This window comes from Leptomonas pyrrhocoris (assembly GCF_001293395.1).
Source record: "Leptomonas pyrrhocoris isolate H10 chromosome Unknown, whole genome shotgun sequence".
In the NCBI taxonomy this organism is placed as follows: Eukaryota; Euglenozoa; class Kinetoplastea; order Trypanosomatida; family Trypanosomatidae; genus Leptomonas; species Leptomonas pyrrhocoris.
In genome coordinates, this window is record NW_015438390.1 from 41,774 (window position 1) to 69,696 (window position 27,923).

The 27,923-nt window shown below is 56.0% G+C and overlaps 11 protein-coding genes across 11 annotated transcripts; all 11 read left to right on the plus strand.

Moving 5' to 3' along the window:
• Positions 1–274: 274 nt before the first annotated feature.
• On the plus strand, positions 275–2,638 carry ABB37_09716 (putative ABC transporter protein; the record flags this gene model as incomplete). Its single annotated transcript, XM_015809348.1, has 1 exon — positions 275–2,638. Exon 1 carries the CDS (start codon positions 464–466, stop codon positions 2,636–2,638), a length of 2,175 nt encoding a protein of 724 aa, XP_015652023.1. The 5' UTR covers positions 275–463.
• Positions 2,639–3,422: 784 nt separating this feature from the next.
• On the plus strand, positions 3,423–3,957 carry ABB37_09717 (hypothetical protein; the record flags this gene model as incomplete). The annotated part of the gene is made up of 1 exon (XM_015809349.1): positions 3,423–3,957. The coding sequence occupies exon 1, from the start codon at positions 3,454–3,456 to the stop codon at positions 3,955–3,957; it is 504 nt and encodes a 167-aa protein (XP_015652024.1). The 5' UTR covers positions 3,423–3,453.
• A 231-nt stretch (positions 3,958–4,188) lies between these two features.
• On the plus strand, positions 4,189–6,655 carry ABB37_09718 (hypothetical protein; the record flags this gene model as incomplete). Its single annotated transcript, XM_015809350.1, has 1 exon — positions 4,189–6,655. Exon 1 carries the CDS (start codon positions 4,190–4,192, stop codon positions 6,653–6,655), a length of 2,466 nt encoding a protein of 821 aa, XP_015652025.1. The 5' UTR covers position 4,189.
• A 475-nt stretch (positions 6,656–7,130) lies between these two features.
• ABB37_09719 (putative U2 splicing auxiliary factor) lies at positions 7,131–8,081 on the plus strand (the record flags this gene model as incomplete). Its single annotated transcript, XM_015809351.1, has 1 exon — positions 7,131–8,081. The coding sequence occupies exon 1, from the start codon at positions 7,347–7,349 to the stop codon at positions 8,079–8,081; it is 735 nt and encodes a 244-aa protein (XP_015652026.1). The 5' UTR covers positions 7,131–7,346.
• Positions 8,082–8,815: 734 nt separating this feature from the next.
• Positions 8,816–10,713, plus strand: ABB37_09720 (putative mitochondrial delta-1-pyrroline-5-carboxylate dehydrogenase; the record flags this gene model as incomplete). Its single annotated transcript, XM_015809352.1, has 1 exon — positions 8,816–10,713. Exon 1 carries the CDS (start codon positions 9,031–9,033, stop codon positions 10,711–10,713), a length of 1,683 nt encoding a protein of 560 aa, XP_015652027.1. The 5' UTR covers positions 8,816–9,030.
• Positions 10,714–11,964: 1,251 nt separating this feature from the next.
• On the plus strand, positions 11,965–13,664 carry ABB37_09721 (putative protein kinase; the record flags this gene model as incomplete). The annotated part of the gene is made up of 1 exon (XM_015809353.1): positions 11,965–13,664. The coding sequence occupies exon 1, from the start codon at positions 12,510–12,512 to the stop codon at positions 13,662–13,664; it is 1,155 nt and encodes a 384-aa protein (XP_015652028.1). The 5' UTR covers positions 11,965–12,509.
• A 668-nt stretch (positions 13,665–14,332) lies between these two features.
• On the plus strand, positions 14,333–15,463 carry ABB37_09722 (putative mitochondrial hypothetical protein; the record flags this gene model as incomplete). Its single annotated transcript, XM_015809354.1, has 1 exon — positions 14,333–15,463. Exon 1 carries the CDS (start codon positions 14,537–14,539, stop codon positions 15,461–15,463), a length of 927 nt encoding a protein of 308 aa, XP_015652029.1. The 5' UTR covers positions 14,333–14,536.
• A 637-nt stretch (positions 15,464–16,100) lies between these two features.
• Positions 16,101–18,961, plus strand: ABB37_09723 (putative mitochondrial long chain fatty Acyl CoA synthetase; the record flags this gene model as incomplete). Its single annotated transcript, XM_015809355.1, has 1 exon — positions 16,101–18,961. Exon 1 carries the CDS (start codon positions 16,853–16,855, stop codon positions 18,959–18,961), a length of 2,109 nt encoding a protein of 702 aa, XP_015652030.1. The 5' UTR covers positions 16,101–16,852.
• A 3,674-nt stretch (positions 18,962–22,635) lies between these two features.
• On the plus strand, positions 22,636–23,244 carry ABB37_09724 (hypothetical protein; the record flags this gene model as incomplete). Its single annotated transcript, XM_015809356.1, has 1 exon — positions 22,636–23,244. The coding sequence occupies exon 1, from the start codon at positions 22,780–22,782 to the stop codon at positions 23,242–23,244; it is 465 nt and encodes a 154-aa protein (XP_015652031.1). The 5' UTR covers positions 22,636–22,779.
• A 629-nt stretch (positions 23,245–23,873) lies between these two features.
• On the plus strand, positions 23,874–24,207 carry ABB37_09725 (putative ribosomal protein l38; the record flags this gene model as incomplete). The annotated part of the gene is made up of 1 exon (XM_015809357.1): positions 23,874–24,207. The coding sequence occupies exon 1, from the start codon at positions 23,959–23,961 to the stop codon at positions 24,205–24,207; it is 249 nt and encodes an 82-aa protein (XP_015652032.1). The 5' UTR covers positions 23,874–23,958.
• Positions 24,208–24,743: 536 nt separating this feature from the next.
• On the plus strand, positions 24,744–26,082 carry ABB37_09726 (hypothetical protein; the record flags this gene model as incomplete). The annotated part of the gene is made up of 1 exon (XM_015809358.1): positions 24,744–26,082. The coding sequence occupies exon 1, from the start codon at positions 24,862–24,864 to the stop codon at positions 26,080–26,082; it is 1,221 nt and encodes a 406-aa protein (XP_015652033.1). The 5' UTR covers positions 24,744–24,861.
• Positions 26,083–27,923: the final 1,841 nt, after the last annotated feature.

The following is a 27,923-nucleotide window of genomic DNA, read 5'->3' on the forward strand; positions in this document are numbered from 1 at the left end:
AGAAACCGTGGCGAGGTGCCACGTCCCGCTGAACTCCTACCCCCCCCCCCCCCCCTCCCCACTGTGGGCCCCACGCGAAGAGCGAGGCAGAAGAAAAAGAAAGAATTCGAAGGAGAGCGTCAACGCCGTTTGCCGGTGTGTCTGCGCAGTTTGCGTAGCGCCTCCTCTCGCACCGCTCAACTGAACGTTTACTTTCCCTCTGACATCGTCGCAAACCTCGTCTTCGGCTTCTTCCTTCGTTCTTTGTTGTTTGATTTTGTTTTGTGTTCTCGACAGTTTTTGATTCGTCAACTTGCGAGGCGCGACACACCAAGCGGCAAATACACGCACATCACATCGCCGCCTTTCCGCCTCCCCCGCCTTCTTCGAAAGCGAAGCCGCAGCGAAGAGTGCAGCGACACCTTTCAGAAACAAAAACAAAAATAGCTTTCTTTGTTAGTTAGGCGGTTCGCGACGCAGCACGATGGAGCTTATGCAGCTGCAGCAGATCTTGGGTCAGCACGACACTCGCGTGGCGAAGGTGTTCGTCAACAACATCCCTGCGCTCGGCCTGCGGAAGATGGACGACTGCGTGTTGGAGTACATGCTGAAGATGCTGGAGGGCCAGACCTCGTCGGAGTCCTACCTGCCGGAGGAGATCATCGAGGAGACGATGAAGCTCTACTTCCGTGAGTTCGACGTCTTCAACGGCGCAGAGGACCAGCTGAGCAACAGCGCCGCCGCAATTTGCCAGCAGATGCTGAAGGAGGGCATCACACAGAAGCCGAGCGAGGAGTCGAGTCGGTTGACGAGTGCGGTGAGCATCGGCCGCCAGTACGAGGAGAGCATGAAGCGGGCGACGATGATCAAGTCGGTCGGCAAGGTCACCACGGCCAATACAAATGAGGACTGGTCGTGGGAGAAGAACCGAAACGCGGCGAAGGACATCCGCAAAAAGCGCAAAGAGGACGAGAAGAAGGCGATGCTGGCGGAGGAGTACGAGGAGTTCCTCAAGAAGCGCGGCATCGCCAACGCCACCGCCGTCACGAAGTTGCACCACAAAGGCGAAGGCACCAACTACAGCACCGACATCCGGTGCGAGGGCATCCACATCCAGCTGGGCAAGCAGCTGCTGCTGGACGAGACAGATTTGGTGCTCCTGACCGGTCACAAGTACGGCTTGATCGGCCGCAACGGTGCTGGTAAGACGACGCTGCTGCGTGCGCTGGCCGAGCGGGAGTTGGAGGGCGTGAGTCCCTTCATGCAGATCCTACACGTGGAGCAGGAGATCGTCGCGGGGGCGGAGACGCCGCTGGAGGTGCTGCTCGAGACGGACGCGGAGCGCACGCAGCTGCTGAAGGAGGAGCAGGAGCTGCTGAAGCGCAACGACACGGAGGCGAACACGCGGCTGAACGAGGTCTACGCCCGACTGGACGCGATCGACGCCCACAGCGCCGAGGCCCGCGCGGCAACGATCCTGCACGGCCTCAGCTTCACCCAGGAAATGATGACCAGCCCGACGAAGATGCTGTCTGGTGGTTGGCGCATGCGTGTCGCGCTCGCGCGTGCGCTCTTCGTGGAGCCGGACGTGCTGCTGCTGGACGAGCCGACAAACCATTTGGACCTCTTCGCGGTGCTGTGGCTGGAGGGCTTCCTGAAGGACTGGCAGAAGACGCTCGTCGTCGTGTCCCACTCCCGCACCTTCCTCAATAACGTCTGCTCCGAGGTGATCCACCTCGTGGGGCACCACCTGCACTACTACACGGGCAACTACGACCAGTTCGAGCTGACGCGGGTGGAGCAGGAGCGACAGCAGAAGAAGCAGTACGCCGCGCAGGAGAAGCAGCGCGCGCACATCCAGTCCTTCATCGACAAGTTTCGCTACAACGCGAACCGGGCGAAGATGGCGCAGTCGCGCATCAAGGCGCTGGAGCGAATGGAGATGGTGGCGGACGTCGTCAGCGACCCACAGTTCGCCTTCGCCTTTCCCGACGTCGAGCCGGTATCGGGCAGCTTTGTGGAGATGGTGGACTGCGAGTTCGGCTACAAGCCGGGCGTGAGCCTCTTCAAGGACGTGAACATGGGCATCGATGAGAGCTCTCGCATCGTCCTGGTCGGCGCCAACGGGGCGGGCAAGTCTACCTTCATGAATGTGTGCATGGGCAAGCTGGAGCCGCGCACGGGGACGATCGTGCGCAACAAGAAAATCCGCATGGCGCACTTTGCGCAGCACAACTTGGAGAGCCTGACGCCGCAGCTATCCTCGTTAGAGTTCCTGCGGTCCAAGTACCCGCACATGGAGGACCAGCAGCTGCGGGCGCACCTCGGTAGCATGGGGCTGTCCGGCGACCGCGCCATGCAGCCGATCTACACGCTTTCCGGCGGCCAGAAGTCGCGTCTCGTGCTGGCGTGGATTACGTTCCAGAAGCCGCATCTGCTGCTGCTCGATGAGCCGACAAACCACCTTGACATCGACACGGTGAACGCGTTGATCGAGGCGCTGCTGGCGTACAACGGTGGCCTGCTGGTGATCTCGCACGACGAGTACTTCATCACGTCGCTGTGCGACGACATTTACGTGTGCGAGGATCAGACAGTGCAGAAGTTCGAAGGTGACTTCCCCGAGTACCGAAAGCACGTTCTGAAGCTGATGAAATGAGGAGCGGGAGGGAGACGCGGCGGGAGGCGCACCGAGCGGAAACACGCGCCTTTCGTTGCTTATTATTGATGGAAGAAAGGGAGAGGTTGAAGTGGCCGTAAGCGGTGCCACTACGGTGCTGTGGGGAACACTGTGTAAACGGACGATAGTAAGCTGCCGGTATTATTGACGGCGCTGATGACGCTGCAAAGTTCATCATTAAGTAATTCTTTTATTATTACTGTTTTTATATATTTCTTCCTCCTCCTCTGGCTTGTGTGTTCGGGATCGTTTGACGGAGAGAGAGAGAGTAGAAGCCGCCGCGTGCGGAGCTGCGTAATGAGGAAAAAGGGAAAGGACATCAGCAGCTTCGCATTTCCGTTTTCTCACCGCCGTCTTTCCAATGAACTTCGGCGTTGGTGGTGGTCTTCTGTTGTTGTTGTTTCGCGGGCTTCGCGAGCGGAAAGGGGAAATTCGATAAAAGGAAAAGAGGTGTGGAGGAGGAGGCAAAGGACCTCGATGGACTCTGAGGTCGAACGGAAGGAGTTGTAGAGGAGAGGCTCGCATTGCTGAGCGAGCTCGACCGAGAGGCGGCCTCCTCAACCGCATGGTATCTCGTCTTGACTGTTTGATGTGCATCAGCGTTTGTTGTTTTATATTCCTTCGTTTCGAGGGACTTTAGGGAAGCGCCACACGCTCAAGGGATCGGTCGGCGGAAGCCTCTTCATTTTTTTTCCGTATTAAATACTAGCACTTCGAACTTTCTTCTTCTCCTCCTCTCTTTCTTCTTTCCTTGACACAACGCAGCTGTTGTGCGGCAGCGCACATTGCTCATCATGGCTGCTTCATCCACCACCGCTCATACCGGCGCGTCCTTGGAAAAGGAGTTGGGACAGCTGCTGGTGGCGTTGCGCAGCAATAACAACGACGAATGGAGCGGCAAACCACACCAGGAGATGTTCCGCGTGTACGAGCCGTTGACCTCAGCATCGCCGGCGCAGCAAACACTCCTTTGCTCTATTGCGTCAGCGAATCGAAGCGATCCGATGGAAGACGGGCAACAGCGGGCTCGAGCAGCGCCGACTGACGGCAGCGGCAGCAACGATGTCGGCGCACGATCTTCTCTTGACGCGCTCATGCGCGAGTACCTAACGGCGCTCGGTGGGCTTCGTGCAGCTGAAGCACCGACCGCGTCCCCTGATAAAATCAATAGCACACGGGAACCACAACCGACTCACACCGATGAGTACAGTCGGGCACAGCCACCAGCGCACGCTCCTGCGGAGGAGGCGGACATGCACAGCCTGCTTGCCGCTTTGGATCGCCTCCCACCGCTGTAAAAACTATCTTTAAGAGAAAAAGTAAACATATATTTGCGTCCACCTGTGCTGCCCAACCTCTTTAAAAAAAGAACTTAAAGCTGTTTGCGTGCTGCATCTGCGCTGCTCCGCAACACCATCAACTTACGGATGTGAGGCGTGTGGGATGGCAATGTCGTTGATGCTCTTTACGTGTATATACTATTTCTTTCGTTTCTCTATCGTTATTGAGGGGCGCTGCATCATCGCACAAATGCGACGTCATTCGAGCCGTCCACTGCTGTCGTGTGGCCGTCGCCTCCAACTATCCTGCTCTCTCTCTCTCCCCCTCTCCCCTCTTTCTTTGTTTTCCCCGCCATCACGTTGCCGAGAGAGGCGAGATCGAAGTTCGGCAACGGTCCAGTCGGACTCGCTGCCTTCGTGGAAAAAGGAGGCGTCTCAAAGCCCAACTCTATCTTCACCCTTCGCAGAGGCGCACCGCCTTTCTTATTTTTCCTCGCTCTCTTCAGCTCCACTGAAATTGCGTGTAGCGAAGCCCTCCGTGATGGCGGCCCGCCCCGCAACGCCGGCGCCACGCAGAAGTCAGCAGCAGCGCACGCTAGAGTCGTTTCGCCTCTCCTCTTCCCTTACTTGCCCGGCTCGCTCCTCCACGCCACGCCACGCCGTCGCGTCGGCGGCGCAGACGGACAAGGTGGCTCGCGGAAATGCAGGAGACAACAAAGACGTTGACGATGACGACGACGATGTGCCGTTGGCCGCATTTCTGATGGAGACGGATGCGACAAGCGGCAGCGCAGACTACAGCACCCACATGAGTTTGTGCCTGTCATCGAGTGCAGGCAACGCCGCAGTGAGCAGCCAATCACCAACGCACAACGCGAGCCTGCGGCGCAGCAACACGGCGTCGAATGCGCAGACGGATCGCGTAACAGAGGCCTCCTTGCACCCGCAAATTTCACGCACGACGTTTCCACCCTCTTTGCCACCCTCTCCTCCGCTGCCGAGCTCAACTCGAAAGCCTTCGCCGCTGACGGCGATGCTCCCCGACTCGCATCATCACCATCGGCAGCAGCAGCCTCGACAGCAGCAACAGCTTACGCAGACGACTCTCGATCTCGGCCAACGGGGCAGCGGCCACATCGGCCAGCGGTGTCCGCAGTGCCAGATGCTGTTTAACGCGAATGCGGAAGACGCCGCATTGCATAAGCGTTACTGTCGTGCACAGCAGCGGCGTCAGCGGAGGCGGCGGACCGAGCGAGAAGCAGCGGGCGGTGACGGCGTAGTCGGCGGCACGCAGCACGCACCGGCAGAAACCGTTTTGGAAAGCGCACAGCGCACGAAGACGGTGGCGGCGGAGGTGCGAGCGGGCGAACGAGCGGTGGATCTCTTGGAGGCTCTGCTAGGCGGATCGGTCGGGGCTGCCCTTGGCCACGCGGAGCAGCACTCTGCCAGCACACGAGGCGTGAAGCTGGAGAGGAGGGCCGCGGGTGCGTCTCTTTCCAGAAAACGGATGGACACGTCGCGGGCCGGTGCGAAACCCTCGCTGTCATCTTCCGCCGCAGCGGTGGCGGCGTCAGCCAACGACGGCTCCTTCTCCTGCTTTCGTGCTCTGACGCTGTCTTCCTCCAACGCGTCTCCCTCCGTCCTTCTGCATCCGATTGAGGTCGTCGTGGTGCGCAGCAGCGGCACGCAACTCGAGGAGCACAGCGCGTGGCTGCTTGAGCTGCTGGAGCTGGTCGGCTTCACACGTCATCTCTGGACACCGTCATTCCTGGACGAAATGAAAAGCGGTGCTGGCGAAGAGGTCCGGCGTGCAACAACGTTTGTTTTCGTGGTAGATGTTGTGCTGCGGCAGCTGGTGAGCGCGGTAGCTGGGAGTGCGCATCAGCGGGAGCAAGACCCCCAGTTGTGTGTACGGCAGCGAGCGGACGGATCTACCACGTGCGGCACGCAGCGGTGTTTTACCTTCGGTGACGTGCTGGGCGTGTGGGCCGTGTCGCAGCGGGCGCTGTCGTACGCGCAGAAGGCGTGGGAGGCGGAGACGGCGGCTCTCTTCGCGTGTCAGCAGGACGCACTCCAGCGGTTTTTTAAGCCGCCACGAACGGCTGGGACGCCGACGCGCTCCGCAGATGACCTCCATTGCAGCAGTGGGAGCGGCGGCGACAACGCGGACGAAGGGAGTCGAAGCGAGAGGCAGCACCGCCATCGCCAGCACGCTGTTGGCGTCGCCCTGCACGCCGTCGCACGTCATTTAACCTACGGAACAGCACTGTGTCCCTTCACTCAGCTGTCCTACGCACTGTCCGCTCCTGTGCCGACGAGCTCGCGCGCCTGTGACGCCTCTTTGGCGGCGGACACGCGTTGGCGAGGCGCACACGGGGGTGCTACGGCTCTCGACGAGGCGGCGCGAGAGGGTGATTGGCTTCTGGACTGTCTTCGCAGCACAGCAGCGGCGTTGTTGTTCAACGGCGCCGACACAAGCACGCCGCCTAAGCCCGTCATCGTGGACAGCAGCATCGACTGCACGCTTTACTTCCATAACGACGGAGACGGTGCGGAGGGCGAAGAGGAGACAATGGACGTGACGGGTGTAGGGGCAAAGGACAGAAAGCGGCGCCGCCGTCGCTGCCTCCTCTCCTCCGCTGATGGATACTCCGATGGGAGCGGCGGTGACGTGGGTGACGAGCTCTCGGTGGTGTCCTACTCGTCCGAACCGTGATGATGCTTTGGCGAGGGCCGAGGAGGGGGGGGGGACTCGCATCAGCTGAATAACATACATAGATATAGATATCTCACGCATAGATGATCTCACCATTTCGTCCGGCAAGCGGCGCCTGCGTCGGGTCCGTTGATACGATACATTTGGATTGCCGTTGTGCTCCACAGCGCGCTCATCGGAGAAAAAGATAAAGGGATCTATTTGAAGAAGCCCCAAAAATGAGGGTGTACGTTGGACGTTTAAAGCTTTTTCCTCAGCCGCTCTGTCGGTATTGTTGCTGTTCGAGGGCGGAGGAGCGGCAATGAACGAATGAACGCGACGTCAGCAGCGGCTTTTTTCCTGCTGTTTTTTTTTTTATATGTAATTGCCGCCCGAATACGAAGTGGAGGAACTGCACGATGCGGCCTCCGACGTGTCCTCTCACTCCCCCCTGCTCTTTTCCTTTTCCTCTTTCCTTTGCTCTCTCTCCGCTCGCAGATGATCTTTCATTGAAGCTAGTACAACTAAAATAATCTAAACCTAAAGAAATCGAACTTTCGCCGGCTCCTCTGGCTTTCCTAAGCCCACACCCACACGCATAGACGTTCACTGTGCACCGCGAAACACGCGAGGAATTAACGCGGCATCGCAGAGCGCATTGGATTCTTCTCCCCACAACAGGAACCCCCCCCCCGCCTTCCTGCTCCGCCTAATGCACAGCAATTACGTTTCTCCCAGCAACAACGCGAACAGCGCCAGCAGCGATCGCTGCATCTTCTTTTCGAAGATGGGCGCCTGCCGACACAGTGAGCAGTGCACGAAGCTCCACCACCACCCCGACTCCTCTCCCACCGTGTTGTTCCCGATGATGTACCCCAACCCGCACGCCATCGCCCACATCAAGGACCGCGAGTGGAACGTGGAGTTCGAGAAGAAGTATCTGAAGAAGCACTTCGAGCACTTCTACAAGGAGGTGTGGCGGACGTTTCTGGAGTTCGGCCGCATCGCCGAGCTGCGGGTCGTGAGCAACCTCGGTGATCACCTGCTCGGTAACGTATACATCCGCTTTGAGGATCCGCAGGTGGCCGCGCGCATCGTGCGGGAGCTGCGCGGCAAGAAGCTCAATCAGATCATCGTGCTGCCGGAGCTGTCCCCCGTGACGAACTTCGCGGAGGCGTGCTGCAAGGAGGACCTGGAGGGACGCTGCCAGCGCGGCGAGCAGTGCAACTACCTTCACATTCTGAAGGTCTCCCGCAAGCTGCTGGAGAAGCTGGAGAAGGAGCAGAACAAGTACTGGAAGAAGAAGGAGCGCCACACCGACGGCGACGGGGAAGAGCGCAAGCGGGAGCGCAGCCGCTCGAACTCACCGGCGGACGCACCGCGCGGGGAGCCGTGTCACATCTGCGGTCAGTCGGGCCACGCCTCGCGTGAGTGCCCCATGCGGTAAAAAGAAAAAATGCGGTTTAACGCCGCGCGAGACGAGCCGCCGCGAATCGCACGCGTAATGAAATGAGAAGACGTGGCGTAGACTCGGCGAAGTGCGTTGAGGCAGGGCGATTTTCTTGGCGCTTCCTCTTACTTCTTGTGTGTGTGTCACCCATGCAGATCGTTCCTCCTGTGGTGGTGGTGGTCGCGTGTGAGGCCATCTGATTTATCTCGTTGACTACTGTTGTTCTTCTTCTATTTTAGCCGTTGTTGTTACATTGTTTGTTTTCTCTTCCACCGAACTCCGCCACACGAGGAATACAGATCTTTCCCCTCCGCGAAGGCGCGTAGAAGCCGGCTAGAAGCGCGCTGACCGGTTCGGTGGTCAGTCTTCGTTGCACCGGCGGAAGGACTACTACTGTTGTTGCTGTTATTCCGTTGCGTCGCCTCGCCAGCGGTGCTTTGGGTTGTCGCTGCGGACATCGTGGAGAAGAGACGAGAGGAAAGAGACCTTTTTCATAAGCGTTAAAACACGTAGATGTTTATAATGAATATTATTGTACGGAAGCGAATCGGAGGCCTGCGTGCTTCGTCTGCCCAACGGAGACGCAGGCACAACTCTGCAGGCGACGTGCTGCCGCGTCCCTCTCAACACTGCGTTGCCATGTCATAAAATGGAGCGATAACTAACGTCGCTCTGTGAGTCAACGCCCCACCATTCCCCCGTGTCCTTCTGTGCAACAACAACAACCAACAAGAACATACGTGTATGCGCACGCACGCGAACAGGAACTTCCAACAGTCACCAATTAAAGAAGAAAGAAAGGAAGAAAGGCTCTTAGCTTCGCGCTACGCATTCTCACTTCCTCCTATCGCTTTCAGTAAACCGAACAGAAACGTTTTGAACCTTCTTTTACAAATACAATACAAAACTAGCATCAACCAACGAGAAACAACCAAGCAAGAAAGCGATGCTGCGCCGCACACTGCGCTACGCCTTCGCCGCGGTGAAGTGCCCACCGGTGTTGAATGAGCCGATGGACAGCTTCGAGCCCGGCTCCGCCTCCGCGAAAGGCGTGCTGGCCGCCTGCAAAGCCGCTCGCCACGAAGTCCGCGACTGCCCGATTGTGATCGGCGGCAAGCCGTACACCACCTCCAGCGTGATCAAGGGAGTCATGCCGTCCGATCACCAGGTGCAGATCGCGAAGGCGTACAACGCAACGCCGGAGCTGGCGACGAAGGCGGTGGAGGCGGCGATGACGGCGGCGAAGGAGTGGAGTCGGGTGCCCTTCCGGGACCGCGCCGCCATCTTCTACAAGGCAGCGCACCTGCTCTCGACCAAGTACCGGCACGAGATGCGCGCCGTCACGATGCTGGGACAGAGCAAGAACCCGTGGCAGGCGGAGATCGACTGCATCGCGGAGGCGTGTGATTTTATTCGGTGGAACATCCACTTCGCGGAAGAGCTGTACGCGCAGCAGCCTCGCTCGGTGGCGAACAGCGGGGTGTGGAACACAACGGACTACCGGCCGCTGGAGGGCTTCGTCTCGGCCATCACGCCCTTCAACTTCACCGCGATTGCCGCGAACTTGGCGGGGACGCCGGCGCTGATGGGCAACACGGTGGTCTGGAAGCCGAGCCCGACGGCGGTTGCGTCGAACTTCTTAATGTTTAAGATCTTTGAGGAGGCGGGACTGCCGGCCGGTGTGATCAACTTCGTGCCGTGCGAGCCGTCCGTCATGGACAGCGCCGTCAACGCAGACCCGCGCCTCGCCGCGCTCGTCTTCACCGGCTCGACGCGTGTGTTTACGGAGATCAACAAGAACATCTACGGCCGCCTCGAGAACTATCGCAACTTCCCGCGCATCTCCGGCGAGACGGGGGGAAAAGACTTTCATCTGATCCACCCTTCGGCAGAGCTGACCTACGTCGCCGCCGGCACCATTCGCGCCGCCTTTGAGTACCAGGGCCAGAAGTGCAGCGCCTGCTCACGCATCTATGTGCCGAAGAGCTGCTGGGCGGAGCTGAAGGCCCTGCTCCTGAAGGGGCAGAAGCAGCTCAAGATGGGCCAGCCGGACGACTTCCAGAACTTCATGTGCGCCGTCATCGACGAGACGTCCTTCAACAAGATTAAGAAATACATCGACGTGGCGAAGGCGGAGAGCGACAACTACACCGTCGTCGCGGGTGGTCGCTGCGACAAGTCGAAGGGCTACTTTATTGAGCCGACGATTGTCGAGACGAAGGACCCACGCGCGCAGCTGATGCGGGAGGAGATCTTCGGTCCGGTGCTGACAGCCCACGTGTACGACGACAGCAAGCCGGGCTATTGGAAGGACGTGTGCGAGCTGGTGGACACGACCACCAAGTACGGCCTCACCGGCGCCGTCTTTGCACGCGATCGCGCGGCGCTGCGCGAGGCGGACGGGCATCTGCGCTACGCCGCGGGCAACTACTACGTCAACGACAAGTGCACGAGCGCCGTGGTGGGGCAACAGCCGTTTGGCGGCTCGCGGCTGAGTGGGTCGAACGACAAACCAGGTGCCGGGCAGTTCGTGACGCGCTTTGTATCGGCACGTTCGATCAAGGAGAACTTCGACGTGACGCCGGTCATCTCGTACCCGCACCAGCTGCCGGACGTGTACACCCTGTAGGCGTTGATTACTGTACTGTTGTTTTTCTTTTTCTTTTACGAATTCGTTTTCTTCTCCATCTTACCTGCCTTTTATTTTCCTCTCTACTAAACAGTGAAATGCCGCCGTGTCGTTTCCTCCCCTATTTCGATAGGCATTTGTTTTGTATCGGACTCCGTCATTATATATTATAGCTTTGGTGTGTGTGTGCGTGTGTATATCTTCTTTCAGCCAGCGTGCGACTCCCTCCACTTTAAAGAAACAAGAAAACAAAATGAGGTGGATTACAACGGACGTCGCTTTTCAAGCATATTTTTCGTGCTTTCTTCTTTATTATTATTGTTTCTAATATTCACAAAGGAGAAAAGAATGGTTTACATGCTGTCCTTCTTTAGTATTATTATTATTACATTCCGTTGTGTGGTTGAGTGCGTGAGGGAGTGCCGCATGCATGGTTTTCTGTTACTGGTGCGATCGGCGTCTTCTCTTGGTCGCTCTCCTGCAGTCTTCAGCGACGTCCGCCGCGATTATTACCGCGCGCGCATAAAACGTGCGAGAAGACTCCCCGAACGGCTTCGAAAGGGGGAAAAGGCGGTGACTGCTGCATTACTGTATTGTATCAGTCGCTTATCGGTTTTTTGGGGGGATCTGCACGGAAGCCCGTTGTGCGTGTGGACGTGAATGGACGCATCTGGTGGCCCCAGAGTGCGAAGGCAGAGACACCTGAGTGTGTGTGTGTGTGTGTGTGCGTTCAACGTGGCACGCACTCCTCAAGGCTTGTGAATGTGTTTGTATGTGCTTGCATGTGTTTGCTAATTTGTTTTTTCTCCTTGTTGTTAAAACCAACCCCGACACTCTAACGGATGTAAGAGGGTAATGGGAAGGAGCAGCATAAAATGAAAAGAAAGACTAGAAGAAGTATGAAGTTCGCCTCCACCCATTCGATGCCCCGCACAACCAAAAGTGGCAAGCAGGAAGGACCAGAACTGTTCACGGGGTTGCGTGGCCAGGCACGGCGTGAGGCATGCCTCGACGTGTTGCGCTACGCGAGATGCGAACTCAAGTGTGTGGACAACAACAGCGAAAAGAAGGTACTTCTCAGCTCATGAAGAGCTCTGCATACTTCACGTGCATGCACAGCGCGGCGACGCTCCAACGCAGATGTCGTGGTGCTACCCCGAGCGATGCTCTCCTCTGCTCATCCAACGCTTTTCTCTCTTTCTCTCTTCGCTCTTCCTCCGTACTTCCGTGTGCTTATCGCTGTCGCACATCAGCGACCCAGAACATCGAGAAACACACCAAACCCGGCTCAGGAGGAGAAGCACCTTGTGCGTCTCATCTCTTCTCTGTTGCGGAGCAGGCGGACTTAACACCGTAACCGCATACACCGCCCCCTCCCCACACACACACGCGTACCTCTTGCGTGCGGTGTGTATCCATTTACCTATATATATTGATAAGCCTTATTATTACTTGTTATTATTATTATTCACTTTTTGTTGTTGGTTTCATCATTGCGTTGCTCGTCGCGGGAGGTGCGATCATACGTCTTATTGTTATTCCTACTGGCATTACCCGTGGTGGCCTCCTTTTTGAGTTGCGCTCCTCTACGGATTTGCGTGTGTCTGTGTGCGGATCTCTTGTGGAAGCTGTTGTCAGGTTTGTTCACACCCTCCTCTTCGTTTGCTCTTTGATTTACCGGCCGGTATTTCTCCCTTCTTAAAGCGTATATATATTTCTCTATTTTTAACTACAGCAAGCAAATTAAAAAAAAAAGACTAGTAAGAAGCGATAAACGTCAGGAACCGCTGCCCATCATGCAAGACTCCAACACGCTCATCTTCGACGTGCCGGACGCCTTCGAGGTGGAGTCGATCATCGGCCAGGGCGCGTACGGCGCGGTCTGCAAGGCCGTGTTCTGCGAGGATCAACTAGCCATCAAGAAGATCCCGCACTACTCACGCAGCGAGGACACCGCCCGGCGTGTGCTGCGGGAGATTGAAATTCTGCAGAACCTTCAGTTCTGTGAGCAGGTGGTGGGCTGCCGCCTCTTCTTCCGGCCCAAGAGCGAGGAGAAGGACGTCTACGTCGCGATGGATTACATCCCGTCGGACTTGTCGTCGGTGATCAAGAACGGCGCCATCACGCTGGACGAGAGCGTCGTGCGGTACATCACGTGTCAGCTCCTGTTAGCGCTGCGGGCGCTGCACCGCTGCAACGTCCTGCACCGCGACGTCAGCACTCGAAACATCTTGATCCACTACAACTCGCAGGTGTTCCTCTGCGACTTCGGGCTCAGCCGCTTCTTCGACCCCGATGAGCAGCTCAGCTTCGGGGTCGTGACGCAGTGGTACCGTGCGCCGGAGATTATCCTCGATGCGGCGTACAGCTACGCGAGCGATGTGTGGAGTGTGGGGGTCATTCTAGGTGAGCTGCTTCTCCGGCGACACCTCTTCCCCGGCAAGTCGAACGACTCCGCCAACCAGCTTCAGCTCATCTTCCACCTGGTGGGGACGCCCTCGAAGGAGGTGTTTGATGAAAGCCACAGCTACGGCCGGGCGAGCCAGAACGCGAAGAACTACGCGCTGGCGTACATCGAGCGGCGTCCGTGCGCGTCGACGCTCGTGCATTTGCTGTCCACCGCGCCCATTCTCCACCACACCCCCGGTAGCGCGCTGCCGCCGCTCGCGGTGCAGCTGGCAGAGCAGCTTCTACAGTTTGATCCGGCGAAGCGGCCTAGCGCGGACGACGCGCTGAAGCACCCGTGGTTCGACTCCTGCCGCGCCTTCATCAACGAGGTGATCGAACACCAGGACGAGGAGACGATCCCGACCTTCACGCAGACGCAGAACATGAACCTGGCGGAGCTGGTGAAGCGTATTGAGGAGGTGGTGCCGGTGTTTTCGGAGGACTTGTTGGTGGAGGATGAGCCGGCCGACGCGCCAGCCGGGATAGGACAGGCACGCAGCTAGCACTCCCTCACTCCCACACCAACACACCAACACAGGCGTACACATAGACACACACTGATGTCGCAGTTCCTCGATCAATATACGCATTTGTATTTCTGTAGCTGTTGATTTAACTCGTAATGGGATGGAGAGGTGGTGGCCTTGTTGATGTCGTTTGTGGTCTCACTGTGCTGTCGGGCGGAGGAGGCGCGCTGCGTTGGGCATCGCACACACATGAAAAGAAGGAAAATAGAAATCTTCGAAGGCGGCATTGCCCTTCGGTGAGGAACAGCACATAACGGAGGCGAAGCCGCTGATGTGTGGTGTCACTTGCAGGGAGTCGCCTCACTGTTGTTCTTGTTGTTTGTGGCTTTGCCGCTGCACCCATCACGTTGCTCCATGAGAAGAGGGGGCGGGGGATCTCAACGCGGCACTTTCGTGATGTAGAGTGACTGCGCTGACCGAGCTAAGTAGAGGCTGCTAGAGTACATGAACAAGACTGTTCTCGACGGAGGGACGCTGTGGCGCAACTCCTTCGACGAAAGAAGATAATGTGTGCAATGACTGCAATGACTGCGCGTACTCGAGCAGGTGTACGGCATGCTTCCCTTCTCTTCTCCTCTTCTCACGCTGTTGCTGGTGTATGTGTGTATGTCTGTGTGCGGGCTCACGCATCTTCTCTGCCGTGAAGCAGTAAAGTACGCGACGGCGAAGCAGAAGGAGAGCGTCACGGCACAGCTGCACCACCTCCCTTTTATTATTGCTGTTGTCTGCCTGTTGGAGGGGTGGCTTCGCACGGTGCCGCTGCACGCAGCCGTAAAGCAAAATACATTTCTGTAGGTTTCCTTTTATTTTCTTACACTTCCCCCTTCTCGCCCTCTCAGCACGCAGCAATGATGCGTACATGCGGCGTGCTGCTGGATAAGTCCATGTTCGCGGCGAAGCGACGGGTGATTGTGCCGATCCACGCCACACCTGGCTACCCCGCGCACTTCATCAAAGCCTCCTTCACCACGGATCCGCTGAAGGAGAAGCAGAAAGCCCGCTTCTCTTCCGGCGGGGAGGCGATGCGCGAGGTGCAGGACATCCCAAAGCGCTTAGAAGGTCAGCGCTCGCGTGCGGATCTCGCGAACCGCGGCGACGAGGAGTTCGCGGCGCTGATTGAATTCATCCAAGGCGCTTCCTACGATCAACTCATCTCGGGCCGCCGCTTTAAGAAGATCTACGACAAGCTGTCGGAGAACGACGACATGTTCATCTGGCTGTGCCACACCGCGATGGCGGTGTTGAACCCCGGCGATGTGCGGTCGCGGCTCATCTACAACCACCTGAAGGCGCTCGCGGAGGCCGTCGCAAACGGAGACATGACGCAGCGAACGGCATTTCGCTTTTACGAGTCTGCCGTACGCAGTCCTGCCTATCGCGCGATCGCCGCGAGGCAGCTGGAGACGGGCGCGGCGACGCGTCTCGCTGGCATTGCCGCGGCGGCGGACGTAATGCGCGACATGGGCCTTACGCGGCGGCCCATGTCGGCCTACTTCGAGCTGTACCAGCGCATCGTCGAGCGTAGTGAAGCCATGACGCCGTGGGGGTTTCCACCGCTCTTTCAGTTTGAGGAGCGTCTCGCGTTGGAGCCGCGGCTGAAGTTCTTTTCGCGGGCGGGTCAGCAGCAGCTGGAGCGCCGTCGCCGTGGAACGATTTTCTCTCCACACACAGTTTTGCAAGGCCGGCGCATCTTCTGGATTCCGCCGACGTGGAACCGCGCAGGGCGCTTCATTGGGCCACACATCAACATGTACCCAGGCATGACACCTGATTGACGGTGCGGCGTGCTGTGGATGATGATGTGGATGATGATTTCTTATATAACTCCTGTGTGTGTGTGTGTGTGTGTGTGTGTTTGTGCAACGTGCCGGCATTTGGGTGTGGGTGTTGTTGCGAGGCAGCTGGTGTGCGTGTCTTTCTGTACTCGGGGCTCACCACACACAGGCACACGTCGGGGATCACATTGGAGGTGAGTGGGGCCATAAACCAGCCATCAGCAAAGCGCACCAAGCGCGCCAAACAAGTCTGAAATAAACAATGAGGAGAAGAGCACGCCATTGCGGCTGATGTGGTTGTTGGAGGGGCAAGAGCACGCAGCGGCGGGGCTTTGGTCATCTCCGCTGTTTTCAAATAAGGAAAGGAGGCAGCGGTGCAGAGGAGCAACTGTTTCTTTTATTTCTCACTGGATTCCAAAGTGCTTACATATATATATATATATATCGCGAGAGAGAGAGAGAGAGTTCGCGTGAGTCCGTTAGTTGTGAAACAGAAAAGGCTGCTGTGCGCCTAAGATCTCAAATTGAAGAACCCGCTTCGCTGTCATCATCACCATCACCATCGTACTTCGCTCCGCCTCCTTTTTTCCAACTCGCCTCTACCTGCATCGTTCAACATACATAAATATATGAACATAGAATTTAACAATAACCTGCGTTTTCGCACGTCCACGTAGCCAAGAAATCTAACACAGTTCCTAAAGCGCGCACTCCCACACCGCGAAGATACTCACCCTCGACATCTCCAAAGAGATTTGTTTTTCTTAAAGAATCAACAGCATTAAAAGGAAGAAGGAGTTCAGCTCAGTTACCTCCTTGTGCTCTACCTCTGAGCCGCACTCCACCTTCCCCTTCATCTCTGTCTTGCCAGCGTCTTTTTCTTTATCTAGTTGTACCCGTTGTTGGTCTTTCTTTTCTCTTTTCCCCTCTCATTATTGCAAGCGTATTTTCACTCATTTTACTCTCTGCGTCAGCGAAAACCCTCTCTGTGAGGCTTGTACCAACCAACACGAGTCGTCGACACCTCTCTCTCGCCCCTTCACACGCTCTCGCCAGTTATAATACGCCGGTGCACGGAGGAGTTACACACGTCGTGCCGACCACACACGCACACACACACACCGTCTCGCTTGATCTTTTGATTGCTTTGCTTTGCTCTACTTTTTCTATTTGTGCGTTTCCCTTTCGCGGCTTCGCATCACCATTATACCTCTCTGGTTGCTGCCCCGTTTCGCGTGGTTCCTCTGTACCGTGTTTCACCCTTCATTTTGATTTGCGCCTCCAGCTCACGGTGCGTTCTCTCGCCTATCTATAAGCGTGTTTTAATATATATACACACACACATACACACAGAGAGAGAGAAGATAAAGAATTGATTGCATCAAAGCAATGGGACAAGCAGTTTCGTGGTACTTTGAGCGGCAGAACGGCCGCAATGAGGTCGACTTCCCGGCCTACCTCGATTACATGTCCTACGGACGCCAGGGCATCCCCGTGAAGGGAACAGAGAAGGCGGACCGCTCGCCCATTTATCGCATGTCTAAGACAAGTGATGAGGAATTCAAGCGCCTGCGCACGGCCTGGTACGAGGACGGCTCCTGTCTGTCCACCGTCGAGGATATATGTCGCGAGCGTGGCAAGAAGACGGCGCTGGCCTATCGCACGCTGTCGCACATCGAGAAGCACGAGGAGGTGGCCGAGGATGGCCGGAAGAAGATGTTCGAGACGTACGTCTTCCAAACAAAGCACCAGACGATGAGCTACGAGCTTCTCTGGCAGAACATCGTGAACTTCGGCAAAGGACTGCGCGAGATTGGCGTGCAGAAGGGCAACATCCTATCCATCTACGAGGAAACCCGCTGGCAGTGGTTGAACTCGCTGTACAGCTGCTGGTCGCAGGGCATCGTCGTCTCGACCGTCTACGCCAACTTGGGTGAGGAGGCGCTGCAGTACGCGCTGAACGAGACGCAGTGCCACGCGATTATCTGCCGAGGGTCCAAGGTGAAGAGCGTGCAGGCGATGCTCAAGACGATCGGCGCGGAGCCGCACACGAAGATCATCTACCTGGACGAGCTGCCCGGGGACGTGGACCCCGGTGACTTCGAGTTTTACGCGTGGGGCGATGTGATGTTGAAGGGGCAGAGTAGCACGGCCAGCTACCACATTCCCCGCGGAGAGGACCGCGATGAGCTGGCGCTGATCATGTACACCTCCGGTACGACCGGCAACCCAAAGGGCGTCATGCACACCCACGGCAGCCTCTACTGCGGTGTGATGACCATCGCGGAGCGCATTCAGGATATCATCGGCGAAATGAAAGAACAGGAGTGGTACTGCTCCTACCTACCGCTGGCGCACATCATGGAGTTCGTGGTGACGTCGGTGTTGATGAGGCGGGGTGTTATCATCGGCTACGGCAGCCCGCGGACCCTGATGGACACGCACGCGAAGCCGCACGGCGATCTGTCCGAGTACAAGCCCCTCGTCTTTGCCGCCGTGCCGCGCGTGTTCGACAACATGAAGAAGGCGGTGGAGGAGAAGCTGCCGAAGCCCGGTACGCTGAAGCGTAAGCTCTTCGATCAAGCCTACGCGGCTCGCCTCAAGGCTCTCAAAGAGGGCCGCGACACGCCCTTCTACAACGACAAGGTGTTTGCGATGGCGCGCAGCGTGATGGGCGGTCACGTGTACGTGATGATGAGCGGCGGTGGTCCGCTCTCCGCCGCCACCCAGGAGTTCATCAATGTGGTGTTCGGCATGGTGGTCCAAGGCTGGGGCATGACGGAGACGGTGTGCGTGGCCGGCATCCAGCGCACAGGAAACCTCGACTACGACTCGGCCGGTCAGATTCTCAAGACCGAGGAGATCCAGCTGCTGGACACGGACGTCTACAAGCACACCGACAAGCCCGAGCCGCGCGGCGAGGTGCTCATCCGAGGCCCGTTTGTCTTCAAGGGTTACTACAAGCAGCCGGAGCTCACGAAGGAGGCGCTGGACGACGAGGGTTGGTTCCACACGGGCGACGTCGTGGCCGTCGAGGCCTGCGGTGCCGTGCGCGTTGTTGGTCGCGTGAAGGCGCTGGCGAAGAACGCGGTGGGGGAATACATCGCCCTCGAAACGCTGGAATCCATCTACGGCACCAACGAACTCGCCATGCTGAACTGCGTCTGTGTGCTCGTGCACCCCCACCGCAGCTACATCGCGATGCTCGCCGTGACAAGCGAGAAGCACGTCAAGGCCTTCGTGGAGAAGAACAAGCTGTCCGGCTCGTTCCCGGAGGTGCTGAAGGACAAAGCATTCCAGAAGGCGGTGCTGCAGAGCTTCCAGAAGACGGGCCGCGATGCGCACCGCAGCTCGTTTGAGATTGTGCAGAACCTGAAGCTGGTGACGGACGAGTGGACGCCGGAGAACGGCGCGTTGACGGCCGCCATGAAGCTGAAGCGCAGCGTCATCGACGAGAGGTACAAGAAGGAGATTGCGGAGCTCTTTGCGAAGGAGTAGGAAGGATCCGCCCACCCACACACACACTCAGGTGGTGAGAGAGAGAGAGGGAGAGAGCGGAAAGGGAAGAGAAACAAAAATAAATTAGCAGAGAAGAAAGCAAATCGGCAGGCTACACGAAATCGATGGGCCGGCGCTGCCCGCACACACGACGCGCTTCCTGTGCGTTACCATCACACCTCTGCAGATACATCCTCCTCTCCTCACCTCTCGTTTTATTAACAATAATTATTATTACTATTAAGGAAGTATATATATGTCGCTTTGTTGTTCGTTGTTTTCTTCTCTTTTCTGGGATGCTCCTGTAAACTCCAACGTGTTTTCTTCTCATTACAAATGTGGCTGACAGCGAAGTTTAAGCCGTAATAGTATTAGTCCTTGTCGGTCTCAACTGGCCTGATGTCTGACAACGCCTGTGCTGATTGTCTTACTCTTTCTTTTGCGCTGGATATAAGAAAGAAAACATACACCTTTTGTCCCTTCTTTAATGCTTGTGGTCCCGGCGTGTCGGCGCAAATCCGTTGCTTGGAGGACGCATTTTTTCTGTCATGCACAACCCTCAAACATTTCTTTTTCTTTTTCTTCCTCTTTTGCATCGCTATTCTTCCTCGTCGACTAAGTATCTCCGGTCGTCTTCCTTCTCCTTTGGCTTTTTTCTTGTTTTTCACTGTTAGTATTAACGAGAGGAGGGAGCATTTTGGTTTTCTCTTGGCGTTCTCTCCTGCAGAAAAGAAAACAAAAAAATTACCTCGGACGGTTCTTTGTATTCCGTCTGACCTGCTGCGCGCCCTCGTCTCACGTTTTGATTTAATCCTTCTCTTGTTTTTCTTTTTCTTTCATTTGCTTAAGTTGGTGTAATGTAATTAAATCGTTTTCTGTTGGTTTTTTTATTTTTCTTCTCTGGTGGGTGCGTTTCACAGCGGCGGGGCTCGCGCAGCCCATCGATGCGAACGTGCGGCCTTCGAGGAAGCGATGTTTAAAGGGAACACGCGAGCGAGGAAGTACGTCCTGACCCCTCGCCTCTCATTGTCTTCTTTTCCTTTTTTGATTTCTTTTCTTTCCCTTCATTCCTCTCACCGCAGAGAGACGAGCGGAGCGGAGGAGAGAGAGAGTAGTTAGACCCGGACCTAACACGCACACACACTCGCACGCACACGCACGTACGCGCCCTGAACAGACAGACACGCCGGCATCTTTGCCAAGAGATTTGTTTTTTCTTAAAGTTTGTTTTTCTTCCCTTTTGCGTCTTCTTCCCTCTTTGGTCTCGTGCTGCCACCTCTCCCCTCTTCCGCCGTCGCGCCGCACGCCGAGGGAGCGAAGAAGCTGCAATCAACTCGCGGTGCTTGCCCCTCTCTCTCTCTTCCTCCGTTGGCGGCCCACCGTTCACCTCCACACGTCCTCCGCTCTTTCGTCATTTCATATATATATATATATATATATTTTCTTTAATTAAGAAGTGCACGCGCACATCGCGTGGCTTTGAAAATAATATATATATACATATACGAGAAAGCGACTAAACCGATTGAGGGAATTTCCCGTGAGAACGCCTTTCTTTTTTTTTTTTGACGGTTATAGACTCCCACCTCTGTGCGTGTGTGATGACTATAATTTTTCCTGCTGATGTAACACAACCGTGAGCCGTGCACGATACGGCGATCGGTTTTCTCATGTAACGGTACACATGTTTTTTTAAGATTGTTTTGTTCTCCCTCTCGTGTGTGTTTTTTCTTTTTCCTCTTCTTCCTTCTCTGGGCCGCGCTTTCCATGTTCAAATGGCAGAAGAGCATACACCCCCATCCGCACAACGAACAAAACAGTAATTTGAAAAAAGGGAAAGAAAGGAAAAGGGATGTGTGTAGGCCGAGGCGAACACGTTTGGCCGCGGCGCTACTGGTGCAGAATATAAAGCTGTTATGCTTGTGATTATGAATACATATATATATATATTTCCCCTTTGATGCCTGAGTCCTTTCCTTTTTCCCAGTTTTCGTTGTCTTTCCGTCTGTGGGCAAGCGTCGCCTTTACGTCCTCTTCTTGCCATTCTTCTGCGTCTGCTCCTCATGTGGAGCTGCGCATCGCACGCGAGCTTCAATGATGGCGGAATACAACGAGGATGCGATGACAGTGCAGTATGACTTCACTTCATCTTATCGGTTTTTAATACGGTTTGCCAGTGCTCGCTGCGCGTGGGTGAGGAGGGTTGTTGATTAAAAAAGAAATAGACGTAATACGGTCAACCGTGTTGTGTGCCCTCCCTACCCCCCCCCCCTCCCCTTAAAAAAGGAAACGAAGAAGAAAGGGAATCTCTTGTATTTCTGTAATGTGCGACGAGTCGAATGCTGCTCTGTAAGGTATTTTTTCCCTTGAGGTGGAGGAGGAGGAGAGAGTGGAAGAAGCCAGAGAACACGCACCTGCTCCGTTTCTCTCCTCGTTAGAGCCGGAAATGGAAAACGAAGAACATCACCAGATCTTCTAATGGTAGAGAAAGGAGAAAGCAGAAGAGAGACGTGGCTGGCAGCCGCCGACACGCGTGTGCGGGAAGGTGAGATTTGTGTTCGTCGACTACGAGCAGCGAGTACTTGCCTTTTTTTTTCTTGAAAACATTTTCTTTCTTGCTGCTGTCTTCACCTTTCCGTAAGAAGTAACGCTTGAATCGAAGTAGAGCGAGGGAAACGATTTTCTTTGGTTTTGTTTTTGTCTCGTCGTCGAGTTCTTTTCTTTTCTTGTTTTCAGAACCCGTTCTTAGTATGAATGGAGATTGCAATGCCATGGCGTGCAGCACGCACCCGCGCAACATGCGTGCTGACGAAACGATCGATCGGCGTGTTTCCATGCGTCGTTGTGAAGCGCAGTGCTGTCCTTTTGTCTTTGCTGCTGTTATTTTCACTGTTCTCACTTCTGAGTTCGCTCCGATTCTTCTCGTTGGTCGTCTTCTGCCTTTGTCCGCCTTCGCTTCCCTCATCTATTCCCTCTCTTGTTTGTTTGATGGTTTGTCTTTTAAAAAATAACCTTTTTCTCCGTCGCTGCCGTGAGTACCCGCGCCGAGAAGTCTTTACGGCTGCTCTTGCTTTGCTGACCTTCAATCTTCTCTGCCTTTTTTGCCGGTGGGAACTTCACGCCCTCGACGCTTTGCGTCTGCAGTAAATCTCCAAAAGTATTTTAAAGAAAAAGAATGCTATTGCTACTGTTGTAAATATTGCTATGTTGACGAGCCGTTCAAAGAGGAAAGGAGAAGGGAGGCACCTCCCCCTGAAGAAGCGGTGTATTGATGCTCCTGCGTTTCCCTATCGGCTTGTCTTCTATCATGAGAAGCGGTCGTAGTGTATTTCGCGGAAGGGAGGGGGGGCTCCGTCTACAGCTTCCGCCGCCTCCACTGCAGCGGCCACGCAGAGTCTCTCTTCTGCACTCGCGCTGAGCTGAAGAGTTCGTTGACAACACAATTCGAGAGCACCGATTGAAAGAAGTGTTTATTCATCGACTGCTATGTATTTATTTTCTCCGTGCGTGCGTGTGTGAGTGTGTGTGCGTGTTCTCAAGCGGCGACGTGTGTCGAAGTACTATTACAGTACCGAAGTCTTGAGCTTTGCTTTCTTTGGTTTCCTCGTTCTATTCTCGGTCCTGCTGATCTTCCTCATTGCTTCCCACACGCAAATGCGTATCCACACAACCGCAGGTGTGGTATCCTGGCTCACCTTCTCACTACTCGTCTTCTTTGGTGGACGCTTTCAGGGTCTTTTGGTTTTCCTTTTCCAAAAACCGTATCCACAAGTTGATCGATCATCATTTATTTGTAGGTTTGTCAAGTAGCAGGAGGCATGCTCCGCCGCACCGTCCGCCGCGCCGTCGGCAACACGCGCTTCAGCGGCGGCAAAGAGCGCGATCGCATTGAGCAGGAGCGACGTCGCCGCATCCTCTACGACGCCGCCGGCAACCTGCAGCTGGGCGGCCTTCTCCTGATGATGTACGAGGACTTCCGCAAGCCTTTTGCGATCGGCGTCGGCCTGCTGGCGCTGTTCTACGGCTACAACCGCCTGCTCGTGTACTTATCGCGGCAGGACGAGGAAGAATGTAGACGATTGGATCTGGCGAGCGAGCAGGCGGCACGGCAGAGCGGCAAGTTGAAGGCGGACCGCTACCTGGTGAAGCCGTCGAGGCAAATCGATGATCCGGACTTCTTGGACATCCCAGCCTACGCAGGTAAGGGCGTGAACAGGAGCAAGCTGATGAGCGACGACGCGGTGAGCGGCGGCCCGATGCACGACGAGCGTAATCGCAGCTGAGGCGCAGAGGGAGTGAGAGAGCAGCGAAGGAAGTAAAAGGGCAGTTTTTGGTGTTGGTGGTGGCGGCGGTGGTGGTGTTCGTGTTGTATTGGCAGCTGCGTAGCGGGGCGCACGCATTCCCCCTCCGTCCCCTCCCCCATCGCTTCCTTCTCCGCGACACGAGATGAATGGCCAACCCAAAGAGAAACATAAAAAAAAATGTTCACAGCTTTCATTTACTCGACCAACAACAACAACACAAGAGAAAAATGAACGTTAAGACCTACGAGGAGAATAGAGATACTTTTTTTTTTGGAAGGAAACTGCGGTTTTCCGCTTCCCCGGTGGACGCGACGGACACGCAGAACACGTATTCAATGGGTGCTGTTTGAGTGCCTTCGCCGTTGATACATAAAATGTGTTTTCCTTCTTCGTGTGAAGCTTCAAAAAGTGAGGCGCTGTTGAGAAGAGTAGATGTATGTGTGTATTCGCATTTATCGAGTAGATGACGTGCGCAACCGAGCTTCTCGCATACGCTGTCCTTTACCGTTCTCTCCCTCCCTCTCTATCGTTCTGTCTGTCTGTCCGTCGGGTGGTTACGCACGCACACGCACACACACCGCACAAAACTGACGTCGACCACAACTTCAAGGTGCCCCGCATACACACGTGCGCGCGTCTTCGTCGTCACCCGTCTCAGCACTCGTTTCTTTTACTCCCTTTTTACTCGCCGTCATGCCGCGTGAGATTAAGACGCTGAAGGAGTTCCTCGCCATCTGCTCCCGCAAGGATGCGCGGTGCGTGAAGGTCAAGAAGAACCCGAGCGCGACCAAGTTCAAGGTGCGCTGCAGCCGCTACCTGTACACGCTGGTCGTGAACGACAAGAAGAAGGCCGACAAGATCGAGCGCTCCATCCACCCGTCGGTGAAGAAGATCGCCGTGACGGCCCGCTCGCACGCAAAGACGAACGCCGGCGCTCACTAAGAAAAACTCGCAAAGGACGCAAAAGAGGAAGCATGGAAGCGGGTGTTTTTATTGGGAGGGTTTCCTCCTCCGCGCGTTCTTCTTCGCTGTGACACGTGAGTGGGTAGCTCCCTGTCCCCTCTGGGATTCGTTTTCTCCGTGTGTGGAGTCTTCTTTTTCATTCCATTCATTTTTTAATCAAAAACAACAGCAAAAGCCAAAATAAAGAGCAAGGAGGAAAAATCACGTACGTACAAATCCTTCCAAAAGGTCCTACGTGGCAGATGGAGTGCCGGCGCTTTGGACTGTGTGCTTCTTCAGATGATTATTTTAATGGCGCGTCCGCAGGAGCCTTCTGGGTCCTCGCCGCCTTTTCTTTTCGTACTATTGTCGTTGTTGTGCAGCTGCAGCGGTTGCACGACCCTCCTTTCGATTTCTCCTGAGTGAACTCAGTCGATGTGGGCGATCACGCGAAGGCACGTTTTCCCTTCTCGTTTCCTCCTCTTTCTGCTCTTCGTCTGCCTCTCACATCGACTCCTTCGCGGAACACAAAAATAAGCCAGCGAAGTATCTCTCCTCCCACACGGCTTGTTCCTTTGCACGTTTCTTTCCTGTGAACGCGTGTGTGTGTGTGTGTGTTTCCCGTGTCGTGGTCGTGCTCTCCGTCCTGCGCTGATGTTTGAAGGGGGACGAAAGGTGGACGCTGCACACACACAGATCCGCACCGCCACGTCAACGCCAAAATCAGCAAAACAATATTTAGTAATTAAAAAAAAAATGTCTCTCCCCCTCGTGCAGTATGGATCTTCTGGGGTGAGCAGCGCCATCCGGCGCCGCGGTGCCGCGGCAGCGGTGGAGGCAGCGGCGGTGATGTGCAACAGCAGCGGCCAAAGCGGCCTCTCAAGTCGTCTTCCGCGCCCGCGGCTCCACCAACGGCGCTCGTACGCGACCGAACCGGGACACGCCGCATCTCGCTCATCCTCTGCCGACGCAGAGCACGTCTTCACCAGCACGTTCGGGTCGAGTCTGACAGCCGCAACAACAGCGTCCTCCGTCGACGACGCGCCACACCATCAGCAGGTTGAGGCGTTGTTTGCCCAACAATTCGATGTCAGTGCCGCCGGTGTCCATCACGGGCGTCCGCTTCGTCGTCATTACGAACAGCAGCAGCAATACGGCGCGTTCTCTGCGGCAGGCCACCCCACCGCCTTCCCCATCCCGGCGTCTTCCTTCGTTGACTCCACCGCATCGAAGGACAAATCGAAGGTGACTGGTCGGTGGGGCGGCCTGTGGCGCCTCCTCACCGGCGGCCGCTACGCAGGCGTCCCCACAAGGACCAATGCGCCACACCAACACCACGGCGGAGTCCACCGCACACGCCGGGGTGCTGCGGTGAAAGGCGGTGCTGCCGCCGCGCCGGCAACGTCTGTACCCGCCTACAACACCCACACTGGCGCTTTTACGGCTGCTCCGCCAGCCGCGGGACACGTTCATGCATCACCGCCACCGCCACCACCACCGGCGCTGCAGCGCTACTGGCGCAGCTACCACCTCTGGCAGTCGGTACATCAGCATGTGCAGAACGAAGGCAACGTGCTGGAGGGCATTCGAGCTCAAATGCGCAGCCTGAAGACGGCCCAGCAAGCAGAGCTGCGCGCTCAGCTGCGCAGCACCACTCGGTGGACCGTCTTTGTAGTGATGCCGCTGCTGACGGTGCTGTGGGGTTACATTTTTCTAGACAGCCTGTGGTACCGGTCAGAGGTACTGCAGCTGCGGATGGTCAATTACGATGCCGTGTTGGCGGAGCTCGAGGCGGCGTCGGAGACGGGGCGGAAGGCCTGGCGGGGACAGAAGGGTGGTGCGCCGAATAATAATAAGAGTATTCGCATTGATTAGGCCGGCCGAAGCGGACGGCGAAGAACTGTGCCGCTTTGAGACGCCGCTGTGCTCCTACTTTCTCTTGGCGGCGTTGTGGTGGTGGTTGTCGATTGGATCGTTGCCTTGTGTGTGCGCACGACACGTAATACCGCTGTTTTCGCTACAGTCCTTATTGCTAAAGTGAAAAGAAAAGCAAGTTGAAAAGATTGTGTAGCACGAGTGCGTGGCATTCCCCACTGCCGTTTACGTGACGCACTGACCCAGGGTAAATACCTCTTCTGTTTTCTTCGTGTTTCACATGGGCTCTGCGCAGGGTGAAGTCCCGAAGTCCTGCAAGAAGGGAATGTCTGCGCCTTCACCTTACCTTTGCCTGACCGCTCTTCACATGTTTCCTTCCGGTTTTCGCATTTGTTATCCCTTGGTTCTCTCTTTCTCTCTATCTCTCTCACGCATGCAATCTCCCTTAAAACGAAATCACCTGCGACGGACACGCGTAAACTCGGCAGCAACCGCCCCCCCCCCCCCTCCTCCCCTTCCAATAGTTGTGTATCCTCATCTTCAAAAGAGCAGTGGACGGTGCGGGCGACCAGTGGATATCGCAGCGATACTCCCGCTGATCAAGTTGGAGGACGCAAGAGAAGGAACGGAAATCCGCCAACTCCACCGCACCTTATAAAAAGGCTACCGCCAACTACTCAACACACACGTCTATATATATATATCTTCTCTCTCCATCGGTCTTGGCAAAGCGAAGTGCTGCGGCCCTCCACTGTAAGAAAAAGAAAAGGCGGGACTCCTTTAAGCGGTGTGTGATTCACCTCAGCATTGCGGCTCACGAGCTACCCGAGGAGAGGTTCATCGACTTGGTCGTCCTGTGCAACGGCATATTTGGCTTGTTAGTGCAGTGTGCACCCTCTTTCTTCCGCTGTACCGTCGTTTTGCCTAACTGTGCGTTCGTTGAGTTGTTCCACACTGTATGTCGCACACACACACACACAGTGTGGACATACGCCCTCTCCATCTCGCCGTTGTTGTTGCTGCAGGTGCTTTGTCTGTGTACGTCTGTGCGTGTATGTGTGTTTCCCGTCATCAATCTGTTCCGGTCAGATTTCATCTCATTTCTTTTTTTGAATATCGCTGCTTCGTCGAGTGCGTTGGTGCACCGCGCCTTCGCTTCTGCCGTCTTCATCATTTCCTTTCTTGAGTTTTTCAGTACTTGTCACTTTCTTCGTCGCGTGTTCCTCCCCCCTCCCCCTCCCTTCTAGACTTAAATGGCGATGCAACCCATCAGCGGGGTGGTGCCGCAGGAGCGCTGGCAGGCACCGCAGAACACTAAAGTCTGCCAGTATCAAGACTGCGGCGACGAGTTCGGCTTCTTTTCCTCCAAGTACAACTGCCACCGCTGCGGCATCGTCATTTGCAAGAAGTGCGCGGCGAACACGACGGTGATGCCCGGCTACTTCAAAAACGCAGCGGTGCCGGTGTGTCCACGCTGCTTCCAAGTCATCGAGCGGGTCCGACAGCGGGGCCCCTCCACCCCTGGCTACGTCGTTCACTCGACGACCGTCAGCGCCGCTCCCCTGCGAACGTCGCCAGCGCCACTGCAGACACCGGCCCGGACCGCGGCGTCACTCACGAAACAAGTTGACGCGAGCGACCTGACGGCGCTTCAAGGCCTCATCGAGACGCTGCAACGAGCACTGGACGCGGAGCAGACCAAAGCCGCCGCCGCCGCCTGCACTAGCGCCGAGGAACTCAAAACCGTGAAGGAGGAGAACGACGCCTTGAAGGAAACGATGCAGCTCCTGCAGACACAACTGCAGCAGCACGATCAACGCTGCGGAGCCGACGCCGCCAGT